This window comes from Orbicella faveolata, unplaced genomic scaffold, assembly GCF_042242905.1.
Source record: "Orbicella faveolata isolate gen_17 unplaced genomic scaffold, um_ofav_v1 contig_25, whole genome shotgun sequence".
Lineage (NCBI taxonomy): Eukaryota > Metazoa > Cnidaria > Anthozoa > Scleractinia > Merulinidae > Orbicella > Orbicella faveolata.
In genome coordinates this window covers 24,401,456-24,425,747 of record NW_028301553.1, presented here as the reverse complement: position 1 = coordinate 24,425,747, position 24,292 = coordinate 24,401,456, and the positions used below count along the sequence as shown (strand labels likewise).

Sequence of the window (24,292 nt, the reverse complement as noted above, 5' to 3'; positions counted from 1 at the left end):
ATACGGCTGATGAAGGTGGGCAGAGGTCATTGAAAAATTCAGTAAAGAAAAATCATGGATCGGACAACAAAGAAGTTTATTATAAGAGAATGTATTGCGTTGTTCTTTAGAACGACACATTTTTAGGCTTGTACAGCCAGCATATAAATTTCAGTGAGTGAAGTGGCAGTTTTTCTTATTGTATTATTTATTTTGTAGGGCTGTTAAGCTACATTCTCTACAAACTGTGGATGTCTGGCACATGGAAGACGCAAAAAGCATCAACTATCACATTGTCTCCAATCTTCAAACATGCTCAGAGTACGAATTTAGGGTACAAGTCCTTTTAAATGGATCTAGACCAGGTCCGTTCTCAGCTGCTGTCAAAACAGAAACCATAACACTCAGTAAGTTCTTTATAGCGACGGAGTTTGGACGGTAGATAGCCTGTTCCGGGCTTTTGTTAGTTGTGGAGAGCGAAAAACGACAAGACAGAAAAAATAGGGCGGGGTTTAGGGGATTTAGAGGAAGGAGCGAAAGAACACCTGTGAGCTTTTTCAAACAAATGCTCTTTCCAGTACTCCAGATTCTGAAAACGGGATATGGCGGCGGTACTCAGAGACACTTTATCGAGTCACGATTACATTTTGGATACTGTGTGATCGTTACTCGACTCAGGGAGTTCCCACTTGTCAAGTTACTTCCAGCTAACTGTATAAGCGCGAAGGGAAGTTCCACATTGAACCCAATAGAATTCAGCTGATTGAATAAAGATTGCCTGTCACAAGACATGAGTGAGGTTCAGTTGGGCTGAATTAATTTTGCCGTAACGTGCCAGGCGAACGTAATTCTAAACGTAATCTTACATCAAATATCGGTAAGGAAAATTGCGACAATCACTTCTCCCTTAGTAACTAACCTTCCTCAAGGAACTTGATGACAAAATCGTTTAACTGTAAACCTCCCCTGTTTCTTACGCTATGGTAATATTTTACGGATTATTTTAAAATAATGATCTCATTGTCGCATTGGTGTGACGTCCTCCCAGATAGAAAAGCGGTGATTCTGTTAACGTGGAATTCTTTTCTTAATTAATTCTCTCCGAAAATAACCTCACAAAAAGAAAAAAAAAAACCTCCCGCACAAGAATATGGCCAGGGTTATCATCGAAATAGTACAATTAACCATACAGCAATCTAGATTAGCTCCGACGCTTAGAGGGAACATAGCATTATATAATCAGATCGATGATTAGGGATAAATAAATTAAATATGACCAAGAGACGTTGACAGATGGTAGTCTCTTGAATTGATGTAAAGTATTGTTCTCCGCCTCGGAAACACTACCGGAATGTCAATATCGAAATAAGTGACCCCGCAGATTTAGAAAGCGACTGGCAGGCAGTTTTACCTACTTAACCTTTACACCAGGTTGCTACCGACAACCATACTGTACCTACACTCTCCGCGGTGTAGATCGCCTCATTTTCCGGTTGTAGGCATGTGCTGTGTGTTTCAATAGCAGCTGTTCTTAATATATAGCCTTCTACCAAGACGCTCTCTGGGCTCGACAAGCAATCGTCTTGCGTTACGCCGGAGCCCAATGAGCGTCTTCGTAAGAGGCTACAGTTACTGTACATCCTCTTTTTTTCCCAGCAACCACTGCTCCACAAAATCTGCATTGTGCAGTGAAAGATGACGGCTCATTACAGATAACCTGGGAGTCTCCATTAGTTTACTGCCATGTGATCACTAATTACAAAGTAAGAACTTCTTTACACTTGTTCATTAGAGGGTCAATGGCTTTAGTTGAAGAAAATATGTTTGGTTAACGGGGCATTGTAGGCAGGAGAATTTGTATGAAATAAAAATCCGGGAATTTTTTTTTTGGGACACAATAGAAAATATTGCTTTAACGTGAGAGGAACAGCATTTGCACAGGATACAATTCCCACTCCTCCTCCATTGAAGAGTGTTTATTTTGAAGTCTAAACTTTGATGGTGCAGCCTTCAAAGTTTCGGGCGAGGTTCAGGACTTAAAGTTCTTTGTGAACACAGGGAGAATTGTGTATTAGTTCTTATAATTACTACGTCACGTGTTTTCCCCTACACTTCTTTCGTCATTTACCGCTTCCTGCGTGCTTTACAACAAAACAGAGCACAGTCGAGGCTTCTTTATTCGTTAAATATTAGTTTCAAACTGTGTACATGTACTAGTCTTGTTTCTTTTTGACAGATCTATTTCAAGTCCAACACCCAAAAGGAGTTTCGTATTATAGAAACTGGAAATGTTTTCAGTTTCTATCTTAAAGGACTTGCAGAAGGAGTAACTTATATCATTAAAGTTAGGTAAACAATGTAACAGATATCATAATGACAAACCACTTGATAATTGCCATAGGGAGGTCTATGAGTAAAGCCTCTGAATTCCAACTGGCTCATAGTTCTCGGCGCCGGCTTAACTCTGCCATGACTCAAACCCAGATCAATCGATCCGGGATCCAGCGAATGGGATTGAAAACCAATTAGGCCAGGCGCAGACTATGAGGGTGTTTACCAATTAGGTGACATGGAGCAAAACTAGAGCTTACTGAAGATGAGGAGGCGTGCTGGCCTCATGGTTAGTGCGCTCGACTCCGGATCCAGCGGTCCGGGTTGGAGCCCTGACCGTGGACATTGTGTCGTGTTCTTGGCCAAGGCACTTTACGCTCACAGTGCTTCTCTCCACCCAGGTGTATAATATTGAGTACCGGCAAATTTAACGCTGTGTGTAAGCCTGCGATGGACTAGCATCCCAGCCAGAGAGGAGTAGAAATATTACTGGTTGCTTCATGCTGCATATAAACTGGAGATAAGCGCCGGCGTGATGGGCCACTCAATTATCTCGTATGCAGATTTTAACTACCCCTTACCTAACGGAAGAGAAATTTCATCTACAATTCTTCTCATGGTATCATTTCTTTACCAGTGTGACAGATGTCTTAGGAATGTGTACCACGTAATGCTATGAGTTTGCTTGTTCGTCCGAGTATAAAACTATATTTTACTGACTAACTGATGTATACCTGTTGATTCTCTCTAGCTACAAGCTTACAGCAATTTAGATGGTGGAAACTTTACTGCTCCACAGTCTGTGTGGATTCCAAATCAACGGTCATCGGGTATGGAGAAATTTGGCGTGCTATTTCATATTAAGTTTCATAGCTTATTTTACACTATTATATTCCTACCAGGAGCCATAATCGGGGACGGAGACCGTAAGCGCGCGCCATTTCTAGTATTGGGGTTGTCCCCATGATATGGGACAATAATTCCATTTTTAGAACAAATTGCGCCATCTCCTGCGGCACACGCGCGTACATGCTGCGAGGATTTTTGCGGATGTCGCGCGGGGGAAATGGCGTCCGAAATTCCCGAAATTTTTCATGCTTTTGGCCCACAACTCAACGCGTTTACGTCTGTTGGAATTTTTCTTAAGTACTTTCGTCGTAAGCTACTCCAGTTTGAGTGAAGTAAGACAGTGTCGAATTTAGGTATGTTCCGCTTTAAGCTTATATATCGCTGACCAAGTTGTGTTCCGACCGATGCTTCTTTTACATGAGCTGCACATTACTCCACTTTAAATTTCACATATGTTGAAGATTAACAGCTTTTCCATTACACAGCAAAAAACTAGCTTGATATATTTAGATATAGCACAGCTTCAGTGCTTCATAGTTTCCTAGCTCCTCTTGCCACACTCTTGCGAGGAATTTGCCAGTCTATCGCGACTTAAAAGTAAAACAAAATAATTGCTAGTTTGGTCAGTTTGAGTTTTGCCGGAATTGTAAGCAACGCTTGATGTTTCATCATGGCCCAATAACTTTACGTCCGTAAATACTGCTCAGTGTTATGCGTGTAAAAATCCAGTAAATTCCCTGTTGTCGATGAATGAGAGCGCCCGCCGATGCGTGTTGTGTACAGTCAGCAAACATGACAAATTGTAAGCATACATCGAACTCAAACAATAACTCTATAGTTTTTAAATATGTTTAAGATTGATAAATGTTTGAGAACATATTAAAAGCTAAGCTGAAAATATGTGAATAAAGCGGAAATAATCAGCAAAGTTACGATGACGCTTTCTTTAATCAATTTCGAATAACGACTTCGATTTTGTTGATCGAGTTATCAAAACTCCTTGTCTGTTTTCATTTTCGCAGTGTAAAACTTCACTATGCTTATCTTGAAGAAACACACATGATGTTAGTAGCCTTTTTTGCGTTCCTGAAATTTGTTGCAGCATCTCAGCACAAAAGATAACGAAAGAAATCTTTGTCAAGATTTGTTGACAATTGAAAACACCGACGCGGACTTGAAAGTGCACGAGCTGCACTATGCAAATGAGCTGATTGTACGCGTCAGACTTTCCTTTCAAAAACTTTCGCAAACTCACCAAACAAGCAGAAACAATAAGAAACCATCAAAACAGATTTTGGTTATGATTAAACATTGTCTGAGAAACTCACAAATTAACTCGATACCAGAGTAGCGAGTTTTCTTGCTATATTCTTAAGTCAGAACAAACGCAAAAACATACGCGGCATACAACTGGCGCGAGCAGATCTTATTATTCATTCCCAGCGCGAGATTGAAGTCTTGTTTTCGACCCTGAAAAGCCCACCTTTTCCGTTAGCTCACAGCATAAAACTACATATAAGCGCCCTGGTTCGTATTCCTTGCCTTATTCCCTGCCATCGCTATGAAAAATACGCAAGATAATCTCTCAAGGTCTCTTAACTCTCACCATTTGATCAGGCAACGTCACAACATCCAAGCGAGAGCCCCCGACATGTGCGTGGATCCGCGCGGATATATGACGTCAGGATGGCGCAATTTGTTCTAAAAATAGAAAAATTGTCCCATATCATAGGTGCGGGCAACCTCGTTCCCAGGGTCTCTCATCTTACCGCCTCCTGGAGGGAGCGAAGAGAGACCCTGGTTGGGTCTGGTCACGTGCCACTTTGACAATTGAGAACATCAGGGAGGGGTCCTCTGTAATCAGCAGTTTGTCGCGTTGAGCTTTGTCGCGCGCTGCGACCGCCACATTACCCGCGGGGTTTATCAATACTTAGCTTTCAGGCTGAAATTTTGAATAATATCTGTTCCAACGTTTACCTAAAGGTTAAGCAAGTCTGTCTCGAGGCAATTTAGTGGTCGTGATTTTCAGTGTTGCCGTCTTACCCACTGGATTTATGGAAAGTCATTCATATTTCAACTGTGGACGTCGAGCAGCGCAATTTCATCCCGTAGTAATTGTTGTTTCTCCTTTAAATGCACTCGATCAAATTGATGCAAAAAAACAAGAACGTCTCTAGGAAAACGTATAGCTTTCTCAAAGTAAAGCTACGGCAGTCTCTGAAGAAAAGCTGGACGAAGATAAATATGATATTCGTGCAACGCACTGTGCTTGCAAACAGTTCTAATCAAATAGCCGGGCCCGGCGTCACCTGCGGCGTCACAACATAGAATGCAAGTAAGCAATATGTTCACGGAATATTTTAATCTTTGTCCCTGGAGAGCCAATACTTAGAGCCTTAAAACATATCTTGCAATAGAAACGAACCTAACCAAAGTATAAGCACGGCATGGCAAATTACAGAGGTGTCAAACTCTGAGAAGCGACGTGCAGTTAACAGCGGAAACCATGCAGACCTACGACCTCTAAAAATATGCTGTAACATAATCAAACGACTCCGCTCTACTTATAATTTCCATTTCTTCTAATAACACGGCACAAAAAATGCCCCTCAGAAACACGCTTGAAGCAAAGAAAGGTCGAGAGATCGAGAATTAAATGAAAATGTGCACAATTCTCTCGAACCGTTAGTGTCACGTACACTAATTTATTAACGACACAATAAAAATTATATTTTTCTTTTTCTAGCCTCGTTTCGTTCGAAGATAAATCCATTTTATCAGCAACGACGGCGAAATGTATACCGCGACGAGTTCACTGTATTTATATCCTTCGCGCTCGGCAAAGTTCGGGGCGCCGACGGCGCAGTGAAACTTCAATAAATCTTTTCACCCTTTCGCTCCTTTCGAAGTGACTTTGACTTTCAGTGATCATTTAAAAGGCCCTTAATTCTCTAAAATTATTTAATCGCCGGTAACAAGACCTACACTTCATTCTGAGGTAAAGACGAGCCAAACATCTTCCGGCATACACAACCTCGGCTGCGGTATGTAATTCTCCATTCGCCTTCGTGAGGAGATTTTTACAATATGTAACGTCCTTCACTGAACCATGCAACCATCAGCGACATGGATTTCCGCTATCAGATGAGGGATAAGTTTTCCTTGGCGTTTGCAGAATATTACCGCCGGACATTGCCTCAGAACATCATATCGTTCTTGGTTTACTTTGGTGACAACACTTCCCGAACTCCCGTAGGCTAAGTATAGACAAAATTCCTACTAGGCCGCCCATCCCTTCAATAATTTAATTGTCACCTGCCAGATTCTGGGAGGCACGTGACCAGACCCAACCAGGGTCTCTCTTCGCTCGCTCCAGGGGGCGGTAAGATGAGAGACCCTGGGAACGAGGTTGAGGTGCGGGCGGATTCCAAGACTTACGGTCTCCGTCCCCGATTATGGCTCCTGATTTCTACTATATTTCTATTGGTCAGACATGTTTCTAGCAGTAAGTTTGAAGGTTTTGTTTGTGGAAATGAAGCGTCTTTCAATTAGAGTTTTGCTTTTTCTTACTAGGGATGGCCTTCGTGCGACTGTTAATACGAATTTAAACTTGAAACGTCCAGCGACACTAGTAAACTTGAAGCAATTGTCACAGTGCTTAACCTCTACAGATCAAAGTATGCTTATTCACATGGTGCTTGAGAGATCTTTTTTTTCCTCTCCTCGTGGAATCTAAATTTATATTTTCAAACGCAGCTGAATTTTGGCTTTCAACAAACACTTCATACAAGTTCTGTGATTTATAATGGTGACAGGATTGAGATGAATCCAATGTGCTCTTAATCGTACTAAGGATTGGCAAAATCTGTCAGAACTGACAGAATTTATTGACCCGGAGCCTTCGCTATAATCGAAATTGAGGAAAAATAACCATTAGTTAGATGTCGACGTTTTAGGTAATAAAAACATAACTGTTAAGTTACTTTTGAAATGCACGAGAAAAACAGTTTAACCGAACTATTATAGCGCACACAGTTTACTTCTTTTTCTTCCTCTGTCCAATTGCAGCCAAGTCATCACCAACCATGACCTTGCTAACCAAGTCATCAGCTACCAGGCCTCCGTCAACCAAGCTGTCAGCTACCAGGCCTTCGTCTACCAAGTCGTCAGCTACCAGGCCTTCGTCAACCAAGTCGTCAGCCACCAGGCCTTCGTCTACTGCTACTAAGTCGTTACCAACCAAACCTTTACCAACCAATTCGTCATTTACCAAGCCGTCACCAACCAAGAGGTTTTCATCATTGCCACTGATAAACAACAAGGAGAATCATCACTTTCCATACTGGACAATCCCAACTGCCATCCTTGGCGTTATCGTTGTCTTAATTTTCGTTTTCTTGATTCGTAAAAACTACCGGCGGAGAACGTTTGGACGGAGTGTAAAAATCTACCTTCAAGAGTCTACAAAGGAAACAAATGAAGGTATCCGCCAATGGAAAAATTTAATTGCTACGGGACAGTTGTGTTAAAAAAAAAAGAAAAAAGATTAGGGATTTCGCATGAGAGATTACATTTAAAGTGAACTCTTACATATTACAAAACTATTCGGTGAGGTGTTTGTGACACCCAGAATCATCGAGGTTAAGCTTAAGTGATTTAGTAGCGACAGATAAAAATTTAGTTTGCAAACGTTACGAAGATTTCGCTCCCTGGTTCACAACTTCTATTCTTTTGCGATTGTGATTTGTCCGTGTCATATTTATTACATACGATTTTTGGCTATTTCAAAAGAATTTTATTATTATTACACATCTAATGACCATGCTAGATATTACAGACAGCCCCTACCCGTACTGTAATAATTAACAACTATTTTACCTAACTGCTAAAAGTCATATTCTCTGACCATTCTATATTTTTTTTTTAGAGGGAAGGAGTGGAAAGAAAGGAATCGTTTCACTTCCTATCTGACTCTTATTTTTCTTCCATTTCTGCAGGAGACGCGATGCCCTTGTTGCTGCAGGAAAGCCTAACTGATGATGAAATTCTTGTAACAGCTTAAAGGGCATTTAGCTCAATGAATTAAGAAACACCTCCAATGTCCAGTCACATCATTTGATAGACGCTGATGCTCATTCTAAACCTTGTGGCTTTTAAAAGTAATGTTTGACTTAGAGTCAGGGCAGTCTGTTTTTATATTTATATAGAGCTGTTGGAAATAATATTCCAATCAATAAATATGTAAGCGTTAACTGCTGTCCTACAGTAGCATATTGGATAAGCTAGTGTTCTATCGAATTAGGCCTTAAACTACTGTATTTAGTACCAAGCTGTCGCTGATCTACAGCACCACATAAGAGATAGAAAATTTTCCGCTGAACAACCGATATATAGTAAGTCGGGTAAAAGAAGACAAACGAGAAGATCTGTTAGATCTTATAACCGCGCTTTTAAAATTTAACTGTTTTCTTAGTACTACAGTCGCAACGCAGTCCATATTCCAAAGCAATCTTTGATGATTCATTGATTACTGTAGACATCACATCACTTGATCAACACACACTCTATTATTGCACCATCAGTCGTAGCCGTTGTGACATCTCCGATGACGTAATAGTCTTAATCTGGAAGTTTCTTCGGGATATGTATGGGCATGAAGATACGAACACTATTACAAACCGCTTTCTTTCTTTAAAGTCACAATTAAATTTAATTGTTTTTTTCCCTTGAGTTAAAGGGTTAGCAAAGAAGTCACACAAGTCACATAATTCAAGAATTGCGTTATCTACGGCTATCTTTAGTACGGTGGTTATTTCCCTATCAATGACGTAATCTTTGCACGTTCTGACACGTTCTTTGCTTGGCTTGCAAATATTTAATTTTCCTTCCGATCTATGAACTTGCTGCGATGAAACAGTCAAAGGATTTACTTCATTTGCCTAAAACCACAAGAAATACTCGCAAAATTACAAATAAATTAATGACCGTCGCTTCTGCCGAAATAAACTTGCAAAGTAAACACGATCTTATTTGTCACGTAGCGAAAGTGAAAGCTGCAACGTCAGCGCATTCCATGGCTGACGTAATACCTTTTTTCAGCGTATTTATTATTCCCTTTAAATCCAACGCTTTGATAAAACGAAAAGAAAATATATTTTACCCACAAAAAAGAAAACAATATCGGTAAAATTGTCCGTGTATTTATGTTTTAACAGCTTCTGGCAGAAAAAAATCACATGTTGCGTGACTCAAAGTTTGGCCGAGCGGAGGTCTGCGTCTGGTCACCGACAAAAAAAAAAAAAATAAACCACGGGTAAACCTAGAACCGCGCTCGGCCCATGGCCGCGCGGTTAACAAATGTGACAAGTGAGCACATGAAAGATCATATAGTTAAGGAGTATAAGGAAAATGTAGGGTACTCACGGGAACAGGGTGATACAAAAGGGAAAATAAAGTTAAAAAAAACAAAAAAACAAAATGATAGTAATAAATTAATTAGTTAAAATAACAGTTTTGCGAGCTAACATCAGGAGCACCACACGCTTTATCAACTATCGTGTAAGAGAGCACATAAACAAAGAAAACTCCTCCGTGAAGAACATATCTCAAAGTGCCAAAACAAAGTCTGCAAAGGCATCGAAATCAAGACCATTGTACTGGAAAAAGACCCCGCAAACCTACGCCTGCTCGAGGCATTTTACATACGAAAGTGCAAACCTACCCTCAGTTTCCGAGAGGAATGCAGCAAATTCGCGGACGTTTTGTTCCAATGACCATTTTAGCATATCGAGAGACACTCTTTGTACAATAACACTCGTCCATTAGATCATTTTATCGTTTTTTTTAAATTCATAATTGTACATTATTAATCTTATACATTGTTGTTGTCCGAATTCTTTCGCTTTTCACACGTTTTTACTTTGCATTTGTATTTAAGCCTTACGCGGAATACTTTTCTTATTCCTGACGATGCCGATTTTTCACTGCTTATGTTGTGTAGTTCGAGATTATTCAAATTCAAGAAAACCTAACAGGAAAAATTCAAAACTAGATCAAATTTCTCGCTAATTCCTGGCTTAGCTTAACCGGTCTTTGAAATACCCAGCCCCGATCGTTACACGTACATGTTAGCTGTTATACTTGTACCTAAGCCTAGCGCATAAGGTAGAGGGTGCAAAATATCGAGGGAAGACTTCAGCAGTTTTAAGCGAAGTTCCCTTGCGTCTCAAAAAATTCCCGCGAAGAACTCGCCTTGAAAGTTCCCGAGTAAAAACCTTAACGTTTAGGCGTAAAACCCGAGAGCTTTCGCGTAGAACTGAACCCGAAAGCTCAGTCTCGGGTGGAAAATGCGGCGCCCAGCAAGCGTGTTGTGCAATACAGAAACCATACACTGCACTTAAATGAGACCAAACCTAACTTTAATTCTTCAAGCATGTTTTACAAAATATTTGGAGCGGCTGTTAAATGAACGACTTTTTAAATTTTACAAGGAACCTAAAAACGGTTATGTCGAGAGTAACCCAGTTACCAGATCTCTCTGTCTTTTTATGGAGAGCGACGGACTGGGACTGTGAGGCAATAAAAGCGATATCGAGTATAAAATTGTTCATGTGGATGGACAAAAATATTTAATTGCTACCTACATTCAATATATAAAATGCGCTTTGTACAATCCACAAATTTTGCACGTGCCATTGTGAATAAACGCTGTTTAAGACAAAATACCAAAGAGATATTTTCATGAGGTGTACTTATTCCCGGTAATGCAGAAATGACATCCTGCGTTTTCGGTAGCTCGAAAATTTATTTACATTTTTATCGTAGCTCTATAACAAAACCAAACCATAAATCCTCTATAAACAATACCCTAATTCTTGACAACTGGATAATCATATACAAGACGCTGCGCACGGCGGAAACCACACATTGCATTATATTATGTGATTCTAACTTCAATATTCTATCGTCTGACCATTCAAGTGAAATACTCATTCATTTCTCGCATGCTAGGTTTTTCACAAAAAGTAACTTATTTTTCAGTCTGGCACTCGTTGAATGAGGTGTACCAGTTGAATTGTTTCTCCGTTCGACACCGAATTTTAGAGTGCTAAATGAGAGCGAGCACCATAAAAAGAAAATAAATAATAAAATAGCACGATGGATCAACTATAAATGCTCTATCTTTGAGTTCTTCTTTCAGACTATTTCGACTTTTAAGAAGGAACTCCCGCCTGAAGACAAATTGATCTGATTGTACTTACTTTAGGGCAGATATTCTCTGTTTTAGCGTAGCTAATTTGTATTTTTTTAAAAATCTAGTAAATGTTTCCTAGTAAAAGTTTCTTCTTGCATGTACAAAAAGAATAACGCTGTGACTTCTTTTCTTTCTCCCTTTTTGAGAGTAGCCGAGAGGGACTCGTGCCTAAAATAGCATCTTCTTCTTGCATTAGACCAGATAACTGACGTAATTCATTTCCGGTGCTCCTCTATTATCGTCGGACTCAGACCCTCGCGAACGCCATTGGTTTGGAGGTATTTCCGGTTCTGGTGTGAGCGCGTCTCTTGACGATCGTAACGATTCGGGTCTCCGGAAACCGTCCGAGTCTCGCGAGTCGGGCCTCACGAGTTGACCATGAACATTGATATAAGGCTACGGAAAGGAACAAAACGAAAAACAATATAAATTTACGCTTAAACAAAACAAAATGCGTACAAAACATTTCCCACTGTCAACTTGAGGAAGAATTGGTATATCTTCTCGAAATTTGCATAGAAATTCAAGGCTAGACGGCTGACGACCACAGAACATTTTGTCTATGAGTCTCGTAGACTGCTTCTTCTTCAGAGGGGCTTAATGTTCGTCACGCAACGCCTTTTTGTTCGGAGACGTTGCGTGACGGCTTGTATCGTTACCTGTCGTTGCCGGCCTGGTGAGGGTGGATGATAAGGCATAGCGTCGTCTGAATCATATCGTGGATCTCTGTCATTGCCTGTTGGGTAGACTATGTCACGTAAAAATGAGGGAGGTTCTGGAAGTCCATCTTCTACATTTGTTAAAAAAAGAAATCCTCATTAGAGAACATTTTGGTAAATTTTAAGTGAGTTTAATTTCTCCAGGTTTGCTGTCAGAGAAAACACGCCTGTTTGCTGGGATAGCTTGTTACGAATTTTCTACCAGCTCCATGCATTTGTTAGTCCAAACCGAAATACTGCGAGAATCAGCGCGGCAAGCTGTTAGCAGAGGAGGACAGTGATTTTCTTCACTGATTAATATCTTGCAGTTATTTTCTCGTCCACTGTTGATTGACAAGTGAGCGCTAGTCTTCCCTGAGACGCCCCCTTTATACTTCGCTTTAAGATAAATTCTTAAACACGGTCCTTACTTGCGACGCAAGCATAAGCTTAAGCATAACAATAAGAAGCTTATGTACATGCCAGGAGTGGGCTTTAGGGTTACATCAACACATGATTTCCGTTATTCTCGTCATCTGACTCTCATTAATAGAATGACATGGAAATCAAGGTGTGATAAAAACTGACAGAAATCTTCCAAACTTCCAGGAGGAAATTATAGAACGAAAAAAAGCAGACCTAGAAACTGTGTGGCAAGACTAAAGATGCAAAAATATAACAACTTACGTGGATCATCGTGATAATTACTGGACATCGGTCGGTTGCTAGACAACATAGCCATGGGTGGTGGTAGGTCTGGGGGTCTCTCAGTAAGCGGTAAACTGGAAGGATCATCCAAATCTAACTCTCCCGGATGTTGGAGTATGGGATCTTCGGGAGACAAGTCCTCTGGGGTGTACTGTGGGGGAGGCCCTGTATCGTATAACACATGATGGGTTATTGAGGAAAACAAGGGAGAGAACAGAACGTGCATGCACCAAGAATGCACCCAGGACTGTAAGCGTATTATTATAACAATTTACGTTTCACATTTTACTTTAGAGACAAAAAGCGCAGAGTAAAATCTAATTTAAGGCTATTAAGAAGAAACACAGAAGACAAGTATTTAAATAAAAAGCAAGTTCAACTCTTAACTCTTGAAATCAAAATTAAAACACGTTTATGCAGTTGTAAGTCATTTAGAGGGATTATATTCTTTAGAGTTAAATGACCGCTACATGTTAGACGCAGCAAAAGAATCCCTTTTTATTAGTCTCAAATGTTAAACACCCTTGAGTTTTAAAATGTCTTTCAAGCCTACTTGTTAGCAAGCAGGATAACACAGTTGAAAACAAGAATCAAATTTACTTCAAAATCTTGATTATTACGTCTTAGAGAGGTTAATTTAATTTAAAAATAATTTAAATAAATTGAAGTTTATTGTGGTTTATACTAACATCCTTTATAGGAATCTCTCCAGAAGGGAGGTCCATACGTCTGTGGAGGCAGATGAAGTCTGTCTGTTGAACGATAGGAGGTTTAATTCAACTGTTTAGCTCTATATCCCGACAAAACACGGGCATGTTTCGGTTGCTAGGTGATGTGACGTATCGTTATGGAGACGCTAACGTCACGCTGTTTAAAGTATTGATCAACGGCATTCTCATTGGTTAATAAGATTTTGATCCTTTTCAGGTGTTTTATGAGGCTTAATCAAAAAACAGCTCTTAACTTAATGTCCCCAAAAGATTCAGAAGCTTACATTTTGTTCAACTTTGAAAAACAAACTGCTCAATTAGTCCATCATAGATCACAAAATATTGCTGAACAAATCCAATTTCTTACGCACCTTAAATATCCTTCACAGGCAGAAGAAAGATTTAAGTATCTACTCTAATCTCTTCCTCTTTATGGAGCATCACGCCAACATTCAAAGGATAAACAGTTAAATATAGTTTAGATAATTCCTACGTTTACTGGCTATAAAGTACGAAACCAGTGCTGTTTTTATGCGTTTATAAACATTCTTTATGAAATAGTTCATTCATCTTTTGCCGCAACTTTTTTCTGAGATGTCACATCAGAAAATTAACCTCATCGGTTATTCTCATAATCAAAACTATGACAAAATTCTCGAACGTGATTGGCTATCAACAGCCCGATTTGAGCATTAACTGGACAGTGTACGCGTCATGCTTGTAATTGGACAGTACGCGTCATTTTGCGCGCGCTCTTGCGGTGCACTTTGTTAAGTAAACTGCTGTGTTTTTCAGCATTCAGAACGACGTTTAGTCGTTCAGCGATCAATCGAATTTTGTCATAGTTTTGATTAATTGGTAACAGGACATCGCGTCGTCCAGTTTAGTCTGTAATCATACTGCGCGGTTGTCCGATTTTGTTAATCACTTGTATGATTACAGTGGGAGACGCGGTGGCCTCATGGTTAGTGCGCTCGTCTCCGGATCGAGCGGTCCGGGTTCGAGCCCTGGCCGGGGACATTGTGTTGTGTTCTTGGGCAAGATACTTTACTCTCACAGTGCCTCTCTCCACCCAGGTGTATAAATGGGTAACGGCGAACTTAATGCTGGGGGTAACCCTGCGATGGACTAGCATCCCATCCAGGGGGAGGAGAAATACTCCTAGTCGCTTCATGCTACAGAAACCGGGATAAGCTCCGGCCTGATGGGCCACTTGGCTCGTACGCAGACTTTACCTTTTTACCTGTATGATTACAGACCGAATTGGACTCCACTCGGTCCTATTACCACTATTAATCAGCTTACTTGAGGTGGTTTTCAATAAAAAAAGTACAGAGAATTTTCAGATTAATCCGGTTCTGGACTGGGAATTGAGGGGCAAACAACAAGTACACCACTGAGCTCTGCCCTTTCACATTTGAGAATGAAGGATTTCTCATTTCAGGACTTATCCACGGTTCGTAAAGACCATGGTCTCTTGACCAAACTTGACAATTTAATAGCTCATAATTATTTGAGGCATAATAATTAAAACAATCACTTACCAATCGTTGGCTCATGACGTGGTTTCTTAGGCTTATTTTTCTTCTGTGGTAAAGCATAACGCACACTTGGGTCAAGGGGCCCTCCTCTAGGCCCGTTGTTTGTTGGTGGTCCTGCAGGTAACACCCTCGGCCCCATAGCAGGTGCCTGCCGGTCCACTGGTGTATAACGCGGCTCCTCGGTGGATTGTACATGTCTGTTAGACAAAAAAAAAAGTTAGCATACAGTGTTTTTATTGTAGTGCAATGCATTGAACTGAGTGGACAAGTAACACAGCAAACCATTGTTTACAATGTACAAGCAACCCGCAACTTGCTCCCGTCCGATTTCGTGGCTCAATCCGGCGATTAAATTCGAGGGTAATGAGTACGAGTCCCACCTACCCAGTCAAGTCTCCCGTTTTGCGCTGGCATCCAGTTCTCTCGCGATTTTACCCACGTGTTCAACGATGGAATAAAAACAAGAGCAAATACAGGGCTGTGAAAAGTCTAGGCTGGGTGGCTACAGAACTATTGCTGAACAACCCAGCCGTCTCTAAACTTAGCCCATGTTCAAGTAACTGGGCAGAGCATGGAGCATGAGAAGGAAGCCACGACTTCTTTTCATGAAGTTCATTACTATCACACTACAGAAAAAAATAATCAAAATCAAAATCCACTGTTGTTTTATTCCATTTGAAACAATTGCTCAGCCCAATGTACATAACCTTGGTTGAGTGACCACTTCCTAGATCCTGTAGTTTCATGCATACCAACCTGACTCTTGGGGGAGGGGGTGCTGTTCTTTGGGGAGTAAACCGCTGCTCGCCATCGCTAGAATCTGTGGGCTCATCAGCTGGACGAGCCTGCCTGGGTCTGCGGCCTGAATGTCTTCCCTGCCCTGGTCCCGTGAGGTCTCCAGTTGATTTCCTGGTTTTTGGTTTTATTGCAGACTGACGCATAGCTTCCTCAAAAGAAGGTGGTTCGTGGTACGGGGGGAGGGTGTTGAAATCTCTCTGTGGCCCCCTAGCGGGGTATGCTGAGTTCATATCCAGCTCTCCAGTGCTCTGTGCCAGACGGCCGTTTCTCGCCAAACGGGAGCCTGGGTTGAGCAGCATTTCAGGTTGTCGAACAGAATCTGAAGGGAGAAAATGTGTTATTGCTTCAGGGGTTTTAGTTGTTCAATCTCAATGTGCATCTTTGCCTTCGCTGTGGTGGAAGCAAAATAATGTAGATGAACATGTAGAATGCTTCCGGGAGGGATGGATTGAAGAAGAACTCTCTATAAATTATAACTATACTATATTACGCTCTTAAAGACTTCCAAATCGCGTTTCGCTATACAGCTGTAGCTCAGGAAATGCGCATTTTTTCAGGGGTCGGGAGAGCAGGTGAATCTGATGTCATGTCTAAGCAATTTTTGTATTCTTCACAAGCAACTGCTGACTTTAACTGTGTTTGTGGATCAGCCACAGAAGAGAACTGGAGCGGGTGAAATTTGGTAAGTGAATAAGTGTTACCTTGTGAGAGGTATCCGTAGTTTACACTAGGATCCTGCTGTTTCTTCTTTTTCGCATCATTTGAGGTCACGGACTGCATGGATGCTGCTACAATGAACGGATCGTCTTCAACTGATTCCATACCATAACTACGTCTCGACTCCACGGCACGAGGCACATCTGGTCCACCCGCAGCATAGCTGTACACCAAAACACAACAACAAAACAAACATTTGTGAAAACCATAAGAATTACAAGTTGCTGTTTTTTAGCCATTGTGTTGAGAAGTTGGCTTCGTTGTAGGGTGACGAAATTCAACGACGTACTGTACTTAAACTGACACAACTCTCACTTGAACTCGTGTGAAAGAATGAGTTCCCCCTGCAGTCCAACTAAATAGTAAGAGCTGCCCACTTTACCAGACTAAACCAGTCTGACAAGCTAATGTAAAAACACATTTTCCGATCAAACAGGGCAAACTGAATGACTTGATTTTCCAATCCTTTCCCTAATCCCCTACAGAGATGAAAATCTGCTGAAGAAGAGTACTGTAGGGCAACGAAGCGGTTTGTCAAAATAGAACGGCAAATCTTGGACTGACTGGTCCGATCGGCCAAAGTGGATCTCCTTCAAACGTGATCCTTTTTCCCAGAAAATTTTCCGGATTTTTGGCAAAATGGAAAACATCCAATATATACAGCACTTTCTACAGTAGGTAGTACTTACGTAGACGTCTGAGACATGTTGACATTGTCAGCTGCAAAAGAAGGAAGGACAAAATACTAGGTTATTCAATACAGATCCCGATGAGAATGCAAATCAATTGCTGTTTGTGATCTTCGGTAATCTTGTCCATCCTTGTTATTATTCGGTTTGTTATTACTGCTTTTGGTGTCTCTCTATACAGTCAAACCACCTCTCCTCAGCGACCAATTTTCCAAAACACCAAAAGTTTCAAAGTCAATTCGCTACATTTTGAACCTCTTGTGCGCGACCCACCTCCCCTCAGCGACCAGTTTTCCAAATGACCAAAAGTTTCCAAGTGAAGTCAATTCGCTACATTTTGAACCTCTCGTAAGCGACCACCTCTCCTCAGAGACCAGTTTTCCAACACACCAAAAGTTTCCATGTCAATTCGCTACATTTTGAACCTCTTGTAAGCGACTGCGACCACTTTTAAAGCTAACAGTTTGAAATTTTATTTTGTCTTCAACTTCACGCATTCGTCGGTAGAACACTATCTCGACGGAAAGTTCTAAACGGCAAATGCCGGGTATTTTCTCCAAGTTTACCTTTCACATTAATAAAACATTGAAAACATTAGGTATGTCTCTGCACTTACCACATGCTAATGGACAACATTTTGACCCAATATGGTCTAAGCTCTCGTAAGCGACCAACTAGGCTCGACCACATTTTGGGTGGTCGCTTGTGGTATGTTCCACTGTATATATCTTACGTGAACTGAAGTCTTCGATATTTAGAGGACAGGAAGGAGGGTAAGAGAGCTAATCCACCATATGGGCCTTACTTCAGAGGTAATCTTCCTCAAGTTATTTTAAGATCACTCCCGGATTCGGAAATCATACAAAGATCTAGGAATAACCAATCCTCTGACGCAAATTCGACTCACGGGACAGCTCAAGCGGCTTTACACGCATCTTCATTCTCCATAAAAACATCTACACAATCCGTGGCTTCATGAACCACAATGTTCTTTTTGGCAACTAACCAATAGCGTTTACATGCTAAAACAAAGCTATACTCATTTTGGTAGAAACCAACTTGTCACTACACGTATAATTATCGTTTTTAAACCTTGTATTGAAATGGCAAGTAAGGATGAAGATTTGGCAGCTTTAAGACTGACAGTATTGCTAGGATTTTCTTACCTCCTCGAGCCTTCTTACGACGCTTAAAGCAACAAAGCGCCAGAACAACAATTGCAAGGAGGAGTATACCGGCAACTCCAGCAATAACAGCAATCATCCAGTCTTGAATGGGTTCACCGCCGCCCCTCTCTCTTGGAATAGCACCACCTTGCACTGAAACAGTAATACAACTTCACCATCAGCAAATGCATGTAAACTTAGCGTAGAGTTAGGGTAATAAAATGGTAACGAGTGAAATTAGGAAATAATTTCACGCGCGTTTTGGCAGAATTGTAATAATTTTCCGCGCCTCTACATGTAAGGTGAGGGAAATTATTAGAATTTTGACAAAACGCGAGTTAAAATTTTTGTCAATTTCACGAGTATACCATTCGACAGCCTTTTAATATCACGGGTGGCAAATTACCATTACAGTCTTGGGCTTTTTACTTGTTTATTGTATTGAGAAATTTCGCACCAACCGTTGTCATGGCAATTTGTAATTTCACAAGTGAAACTACAAATTAACACTGAAATTTTGGGCCATTATTAAGGAGTAATTTTCCATCCATCTAAGGGGGCCGCTGTAATTGGCTAAGCTGTAGCGGCTCCCCTGGCCATTTTGTTTTGTTTTGCTGTCTGTTTTTTTTTTTTTTTTTTTTTCTTTTGCTTCCTCGTCTTTTTCTTTTTCTTTATGTGTAATAGTAGGCCGAAGCTTAATAAATAAAAATAAATAAATACTGTGGAAACATGCCAAGTTGCTAAAATCCGTGATAAAAACATTGCTGGAACTAACCTGTATTACTCCACACATAAGCAGGATTTTGCTCCCCTGGTCGTCTCATATCCATTCTAAACCTGTATGACTTGTCAGCGTTAAGATCAGTCACTTTAAGTTCTGTCTGTGATGTACTCATACCACTTCCTCCTGGGACAGGCTCCCACTGACCCTCCCCTCCCTCCTGCATCTCAAGATTCAGAGTTGTTACATCTTTATCTGTCACTGTCCATGTCACTAGTATGACTGTGGCGTCATCTGCCATCCTTGCCGCTTCGACTACAAGACAAACCGACAGAGAGAAAACATTAAAATGTAATTGTCAACAACAGTGAACACATACAACTGTAACATCAATTCATTCCAGAATTTCCAGACTTACCGGTTCCTCTGTCGGGTGGTACTGAAGACTCTGAAAAAGTGAACGTACAAAAGCAGATAAAAACATTTTCATACATGAAAAGAAGAAAAAAAAAATCATTCAATTTTTTTTATTTCCTCGTACTTGGTGTCTTAACTTGTTTTGATGTAGACGCTTCACCCTTGCCAGCTTGATTAGAAGACTGGACAGTGAATTCATAATCTGTTTCAGGCAGCAGTCCTTGAATGGTGTGCATGTTATTGTCAGGGTGCCCCACAGACTGTTCCACAAAATTGGCGCCACTTCCCATCACACGATAATGTATTGTAAACCCTTGATTATATCCACCACTGTAACCAGGAGTCCAGCTGACATTGACACTCACGGTTTTAGCGTTCGCAACTTCAAACGCTGCCAGTTGCACATCGATGGGTGCATCTGGAACCCCTGTGAACCAAATGATTCAGCATTTAAAACCTTTCAGTTTCCTTCTATAAAAATGTTAGTACTAAAAATTATCTCAGAGGTAGAAATAAACTCTTTTCATAAATGGCTACCAAATATATAAATTTTTTGTAAGTATTATAGACTGTGAGTAGTCTCTCTTTTTCCTAGTCCATCGAGCATGACCATAAATAAACCTCGCTTCCAGGATTTTGCAGGCCATTTTTTTTTCCTTGCGGTTTTCTTTTGCGTCATCCATGACAGACTAAGCGAAAGAGGGACTACTTGTAGTCGATAAGAATCAAAATTAGCCTGACTAACCTCGTTCGTGATTTGAAAAATAATTAAACCAAAACAATTTTACTCTCAAGAGTTGAAAAGACATTTGTATGAGAAGTCATTATGGAAAGAGTCTATGACCTAATGAAAAGTCTGTCTGTCAAGATGTGGCTACAATGAAATGGAAAGATGATTGTCTTGCTACGTTTTATTAAGGCACACGCACAGTCCTGGTAGGATTTTATAATACTGTACAGATACGAATCTTATTCTAAATTCTGAGATCTTCAGCCCACTTTTCACTCGTTTTGGGTGGGAGGGGCTCCATGCTGTTATTCAAAAGAGCATCATGCAATTTGTATTGACAAAGCATGAAGAACTAAGAAAACAAAATGGCTCTGCATGAGGAAAAAATTGTAAAGCAGAGCGAGAAAGTTTCCTTTCAAATGCCACTGGCAAATGATTACTCAACTGATTGGTTACATACAATTACAGAGCACCAGTGGTCAAAGAGTGCATTCCTTTAGGAAGATCTGATCAGGATTTGTGATCTAAGATCGGATCAAAAGAACTGATGAATTCTTGTCTTCAATTGGCTGGATTCATTAGCTTCCTTGATGTATATATTTTTTATTTTGGCTCTGTTAATGCAGCGATATGAGTGATTTGAATAATGATCCAATGGCATATTCCAAAGGAACTCACCCAAAAAGACTGACTAGTGAAATCGCAATGACAGTCATTGCTTAACACATAATTATAAAGCAGCGATATTAATTCAACATACCTCTTTCACGTATGGTATATTGCTGGTTGTCACTTCCTAGGAGGTTTACAGCAATACAGTAGAACTTCTCATCAATATCAGTAACAGTGACTTTCATAATACTGGTATCCCTCTCTGCAGTGATGCTCTTAACCTTATCATCAGTTAATGAGCTTAGATCATTAATTGCATTAAGGTCTCTTTTCCACGACAGAGAAGGTGACGGCTTGCCATTGACAATGCAAGTCAAATCAACTTGCTCTCCTGCAGCCCCTGGTATTTGTGTGGTTGTCGGTGTATCAGTCACAATAGTAGGCCGAGCTGAAACAAAGTACAAACATACAGTTTATTTCTAACAATATCTTAAAAATCTAAGAAGGACCCCCCTTAAGGTGTAAACTTGTACTGCATACTTACTTTGTACATTTAGAATGACGTCTACAGAATCCTGTTGCCCAATGTCATTTCTTGCGATGCAACGGTATGTACCATCATCGCTGCCTTTGGTATTAACTATTAGAAACTGTTCTCCATATGCAAGCTCCTTACTGCTGCCTGACCTGGTCCAGATGATTCTAGGTTGTGGCACACCCTTTGCACGACATACTAATGTCGCATTACTTGTTTCATTAACTGTGTAACTGCTTTCATAGAATGTAATTTCTGGTGGATCTATTAACAAGACACGAGAGACAAATACATGTAAGTCAGACCCAGGCAACACCGACATTAACACAGTTATCAGGCTCTTACAAAAATGCCAGTCAAAATGTCATGATTGCAAAATCAGCAGCCTCAGTGACCTTGAATATATAACTGACAGTACAGTTAACTGCAGTCCAACTTTCCACCAAGAGTGAAAAACTCCGACCAAAATTTAATTGGAAATATTGAATAAATGATCTCATATTTTGGTAACTACATGTATGTAAATTAAAATACATGGCAGGAAAACTGGAAAGGTCTAAGAAAAATTACGAGGAGCCCAAAGATTCCTAACCATGGAATCCTGGGTACCCAGTGCTCACTTAAGATTATACGAAAAGAGTAAGTTTTTCTACTCCCCCAAAGGCAAAAGTTAGTCGCCTTTGGCACCCGAGCACCTCTAAAGCACAGACCTGTGACCCCTCTTGACCAAGATGCAAACTGTACATGCAGAGTATTGTGCATAAATTAATCCTACATGTAAAACATCTTAAGAAAGATGATTGTTTTACATGTAAATAAGCTTACATTCGTTGATTCATTGAACATAAACCGGCATAAGCCACCAAACTTACAATTTAAGTAATGATCAACAAGAACTCTGGTATTGTGTTACGAAGATCAAGTTAGTAGCTTGCTATACAGACCTACTTTTGATGGAAAGAGTTAAATTATGCAAATTTACAGCATGTAGTTTAGATGTTCTCACAGATTAGCCGCATCCCCAATTTGGTAGGAAAATTTTGAGTAAAAAGGTGCTGCTTATCTGCCAGTGTATACGGTATTCTTTTTTCAAAGTTTTATATTGGTACACAAGTAGTCACCATTCAACTGCTCACTGGGGAATGGCATATGATCACTTACACTTTATCAATAACTGCGCTCTAGCAGGAGGTCCTTCTCCTAAACTGTTAGTTCCAGTACAGGAATACCATCCTGCATCCGATAGAGTCACTGATGTCTTTACAAAGGTTGTGGTTAAGCATCCACTACAACTCTCCCCTGGAATGTCCCTTCCATTAAACTGCCACTTATGTGTTTGAGTGGGTGGATTTCCAATTGTTTTACAAGTGAACCTTGCAGTCTTCCCTTCGTCCAGGGTGAGGTTTTTAGGTTGATCAGCAGAGGACTGAGCAACTGGTCGATCTGAAGGCAAAAATATGCAACCAACATTTTCAACACATTGATTTGGAGCAGAAAGGAGAATGGTAAATTCTGAGAAAAAGGAACAAAACCAACATCCAAATAAACTATACCTTTTTTTTCCCACTACTCACAGCTAACAATACACTGTACTTGCACAATATTAATTTTATAGTTGACCCAAAATGTCATACACTGTACAAGCCCATCCACAATTATCTGTTAAGTTTGCAAACTGTCCAAATTAATTGAACAAGTAATTTGACAGGTATGAACACAATGCAATTAACAGGTCAGCCTGAAATTAATATGACTACAGTCTGGTAGGATTGGAAAATAACTGAATTCAAAAGGTCCTTCTGAGTGCCAAATTAGACTTTGTCTTAGCTTGCAGTCTTGCCTTGCCCATCTTCAGAATATTTTGCATTCAATCATTGTTAAATTGTGCATTTTCCTGGGGGTGGGGGAGGGCCTGTAAGACCAAACATTTCAAAGAATAGTATGAAGCTTAATTGGAATTTCCAGAGGGTTGGGGTTGGGAAGGGGGGTGGTTCAGAAAAAAATCCCTTCCGTGGGGGAGATATGGATGTTTTCTGGAACTACACATTGACAGGATGAAGTCCTACACAAAAATATACATGTAGACACTGCATTACATTATAAAATTGGTCTATACTTACAGCGGACTTCAAGCTCTGTAGATAGACTCTTTTCTCCAGCATCATTATAAGCAAGGCATGAAAAATTTCCATCTTCCCTCCAGGTTACTCTATTGATGGTAAGGTATGACAGGGTCTTCAAGAGTTTAGACTGTGAAATTGGTGCGACAGAAACTGAGAAGTTGTAATGAGATGTTTCGGTGAGATTCTCTCCATCCAATTGCCACAAAATAGTTGCTGCTGGTTTGGCTTCAGTTATGCACGAGTAACTCACAGTTTCATTTTCCGTCTTTGTTTGTTTAGCTGGTAGTTGACTGGAAAATACTGGAGCAACTGTAACGAACAAGCCAAAAAACAACTTTCAGTAACTATAATAAATAGTACTAAATAAATGCACTTGCAAAGTCATTTGACTGATTGGGTAAGAGCACTGCAGTTCAAGTGTAACGCTAGTGCAACACAATAGCAATTAAGTTGTCTGATGGATTTAAAAGGTGGTCAAAGTTCTCATGAGGTCTTCTGAAGATAGCCAAAGACTCAAGGGAGATGTTCTGAACAATTCCGATTAATTAACATTCCCAAAACTCACACAGATTTTCCAACATTATCAGAAAATTTCACAATATTTTCTTAAATTTCCGACGATGGGTTCTGCACACAGCCTAGTACATTGTAAGTGAAAAATTTATGTTTAGCCAATGTATGCCAATATGGCTATTTTTCAAGTGTAGATCACAC

At 40.3% G+C, this 24,292-nt stretch overlaps 2 protein-coding genes across 3 annotated transcripts in view; one reads left to right on the top strand and one right to left on the bottom strand.

Annotated features, from left to right (window-relative positions):
- The window catches only part of LOC110039815 (sortilin-related receptor-like), a 38,401-nt gene extending 28,764 nt beyond the window's left edge, over window positions 1–9,637 (top strand). The window contains exons 28-33 of the mRNA XM_089294444.1: window positions 199–386; window positions 1,636–1,742; window positions 2,216–2,323; window positions 3,062–3,140; window positions 7,228–7,641; window positions 8,157–9,637. Of these exons, the coding sequence (XP_089150570.1) occupies window positions 199–386; window positions 1,636–1,742; window positions 2,216–2,323; window positions 3,062–3,140; window positions 7,228–7,641; window positions 8,157–8,221 (961 nt within the window). The 3' untranslated portion in view covers window positions 8,222–9,637. The remainder of the gene's footprint in view (window positions 1–198; window positions 387–1,635; window positions 1,743–2,215; window positions 2,324–3,061; window positions 3,141–7,227; window positions 7,642–8,156) is intronic.
- Window positions 9,638–10,555: 918 nt separating this feature from the next.
- Window positions 10,556–24,292, bottom strand: part of LOC110039822 (cell adhesion molecule Dscam1-like) — a 28,225-nt gene continuing 14,488 nt past the window's right edge. Inside the window, exons 7-22 of one of the 2 annotated variants that reach the window (XM_089294249.1) lie at window positions 23,576–23,887; window positions 22,617–22,898; window positions 21,465–21,719; window positions 21,069–21,368; window positions 19,703–20,005; window positions 19,580–19,609; window positions 19,216–19,476; window positions 18,441–18,593; window positions 17,275–17,305; window positions 16,570–16,748; window positions 15,827–16,187; window positions 15,074–15,267; window positions 13,509–13,571; window positions 12,799–12,984; window positions 12,073–12,203; window positions 10,556–11,809 (exon numbers count right to left, since the gene is read on the bottom strand). In XM_089294249.1, the coding sequence (XP_089150375.1) occupies window positions 11,606–11,809; window positions 12,073–12,203; window positions 12,799–12,984; window positions 13,509–13,571; window positions 15,074–15,267; window positions 15,827–16,187; window positions 16,570–16,748; window positions 17,275–17,305; window positions 18,441–18,593; window positions 19,216–19,476; window positions 19,580–19,609; window positions 19,703–20,005; window positions 21,069–21,368; window positions 21,465–21,719; window positions 22,617–22,898; window positions 23,576–23,887 (3,245 nt within the window). In that variant the 3' untranslated portion in view covers window positions 10,556–11,605. The remainder of the gene's footprint in view (window positions 11,810–12,072; window positions 12,204–12,798; window positions 12,985–13,508; window positions 13,572–15,073; window positions 15,268–15,826; window positions 16,188–16,569; window positions 16,749–17,274; window positions 17,306–18,440; window positions 18,594–19,215; window positions 19,477–19,579; window positions 19,610–19,702; window positions 20,006–21,068; window positions 21,369–21,464; window positions 21,720–22,616; window positions 22,899–23,575; window positions 23,888–24,292) is intronic. The other variant, XM_089294250.1, reaches the window with a different exon arrangement.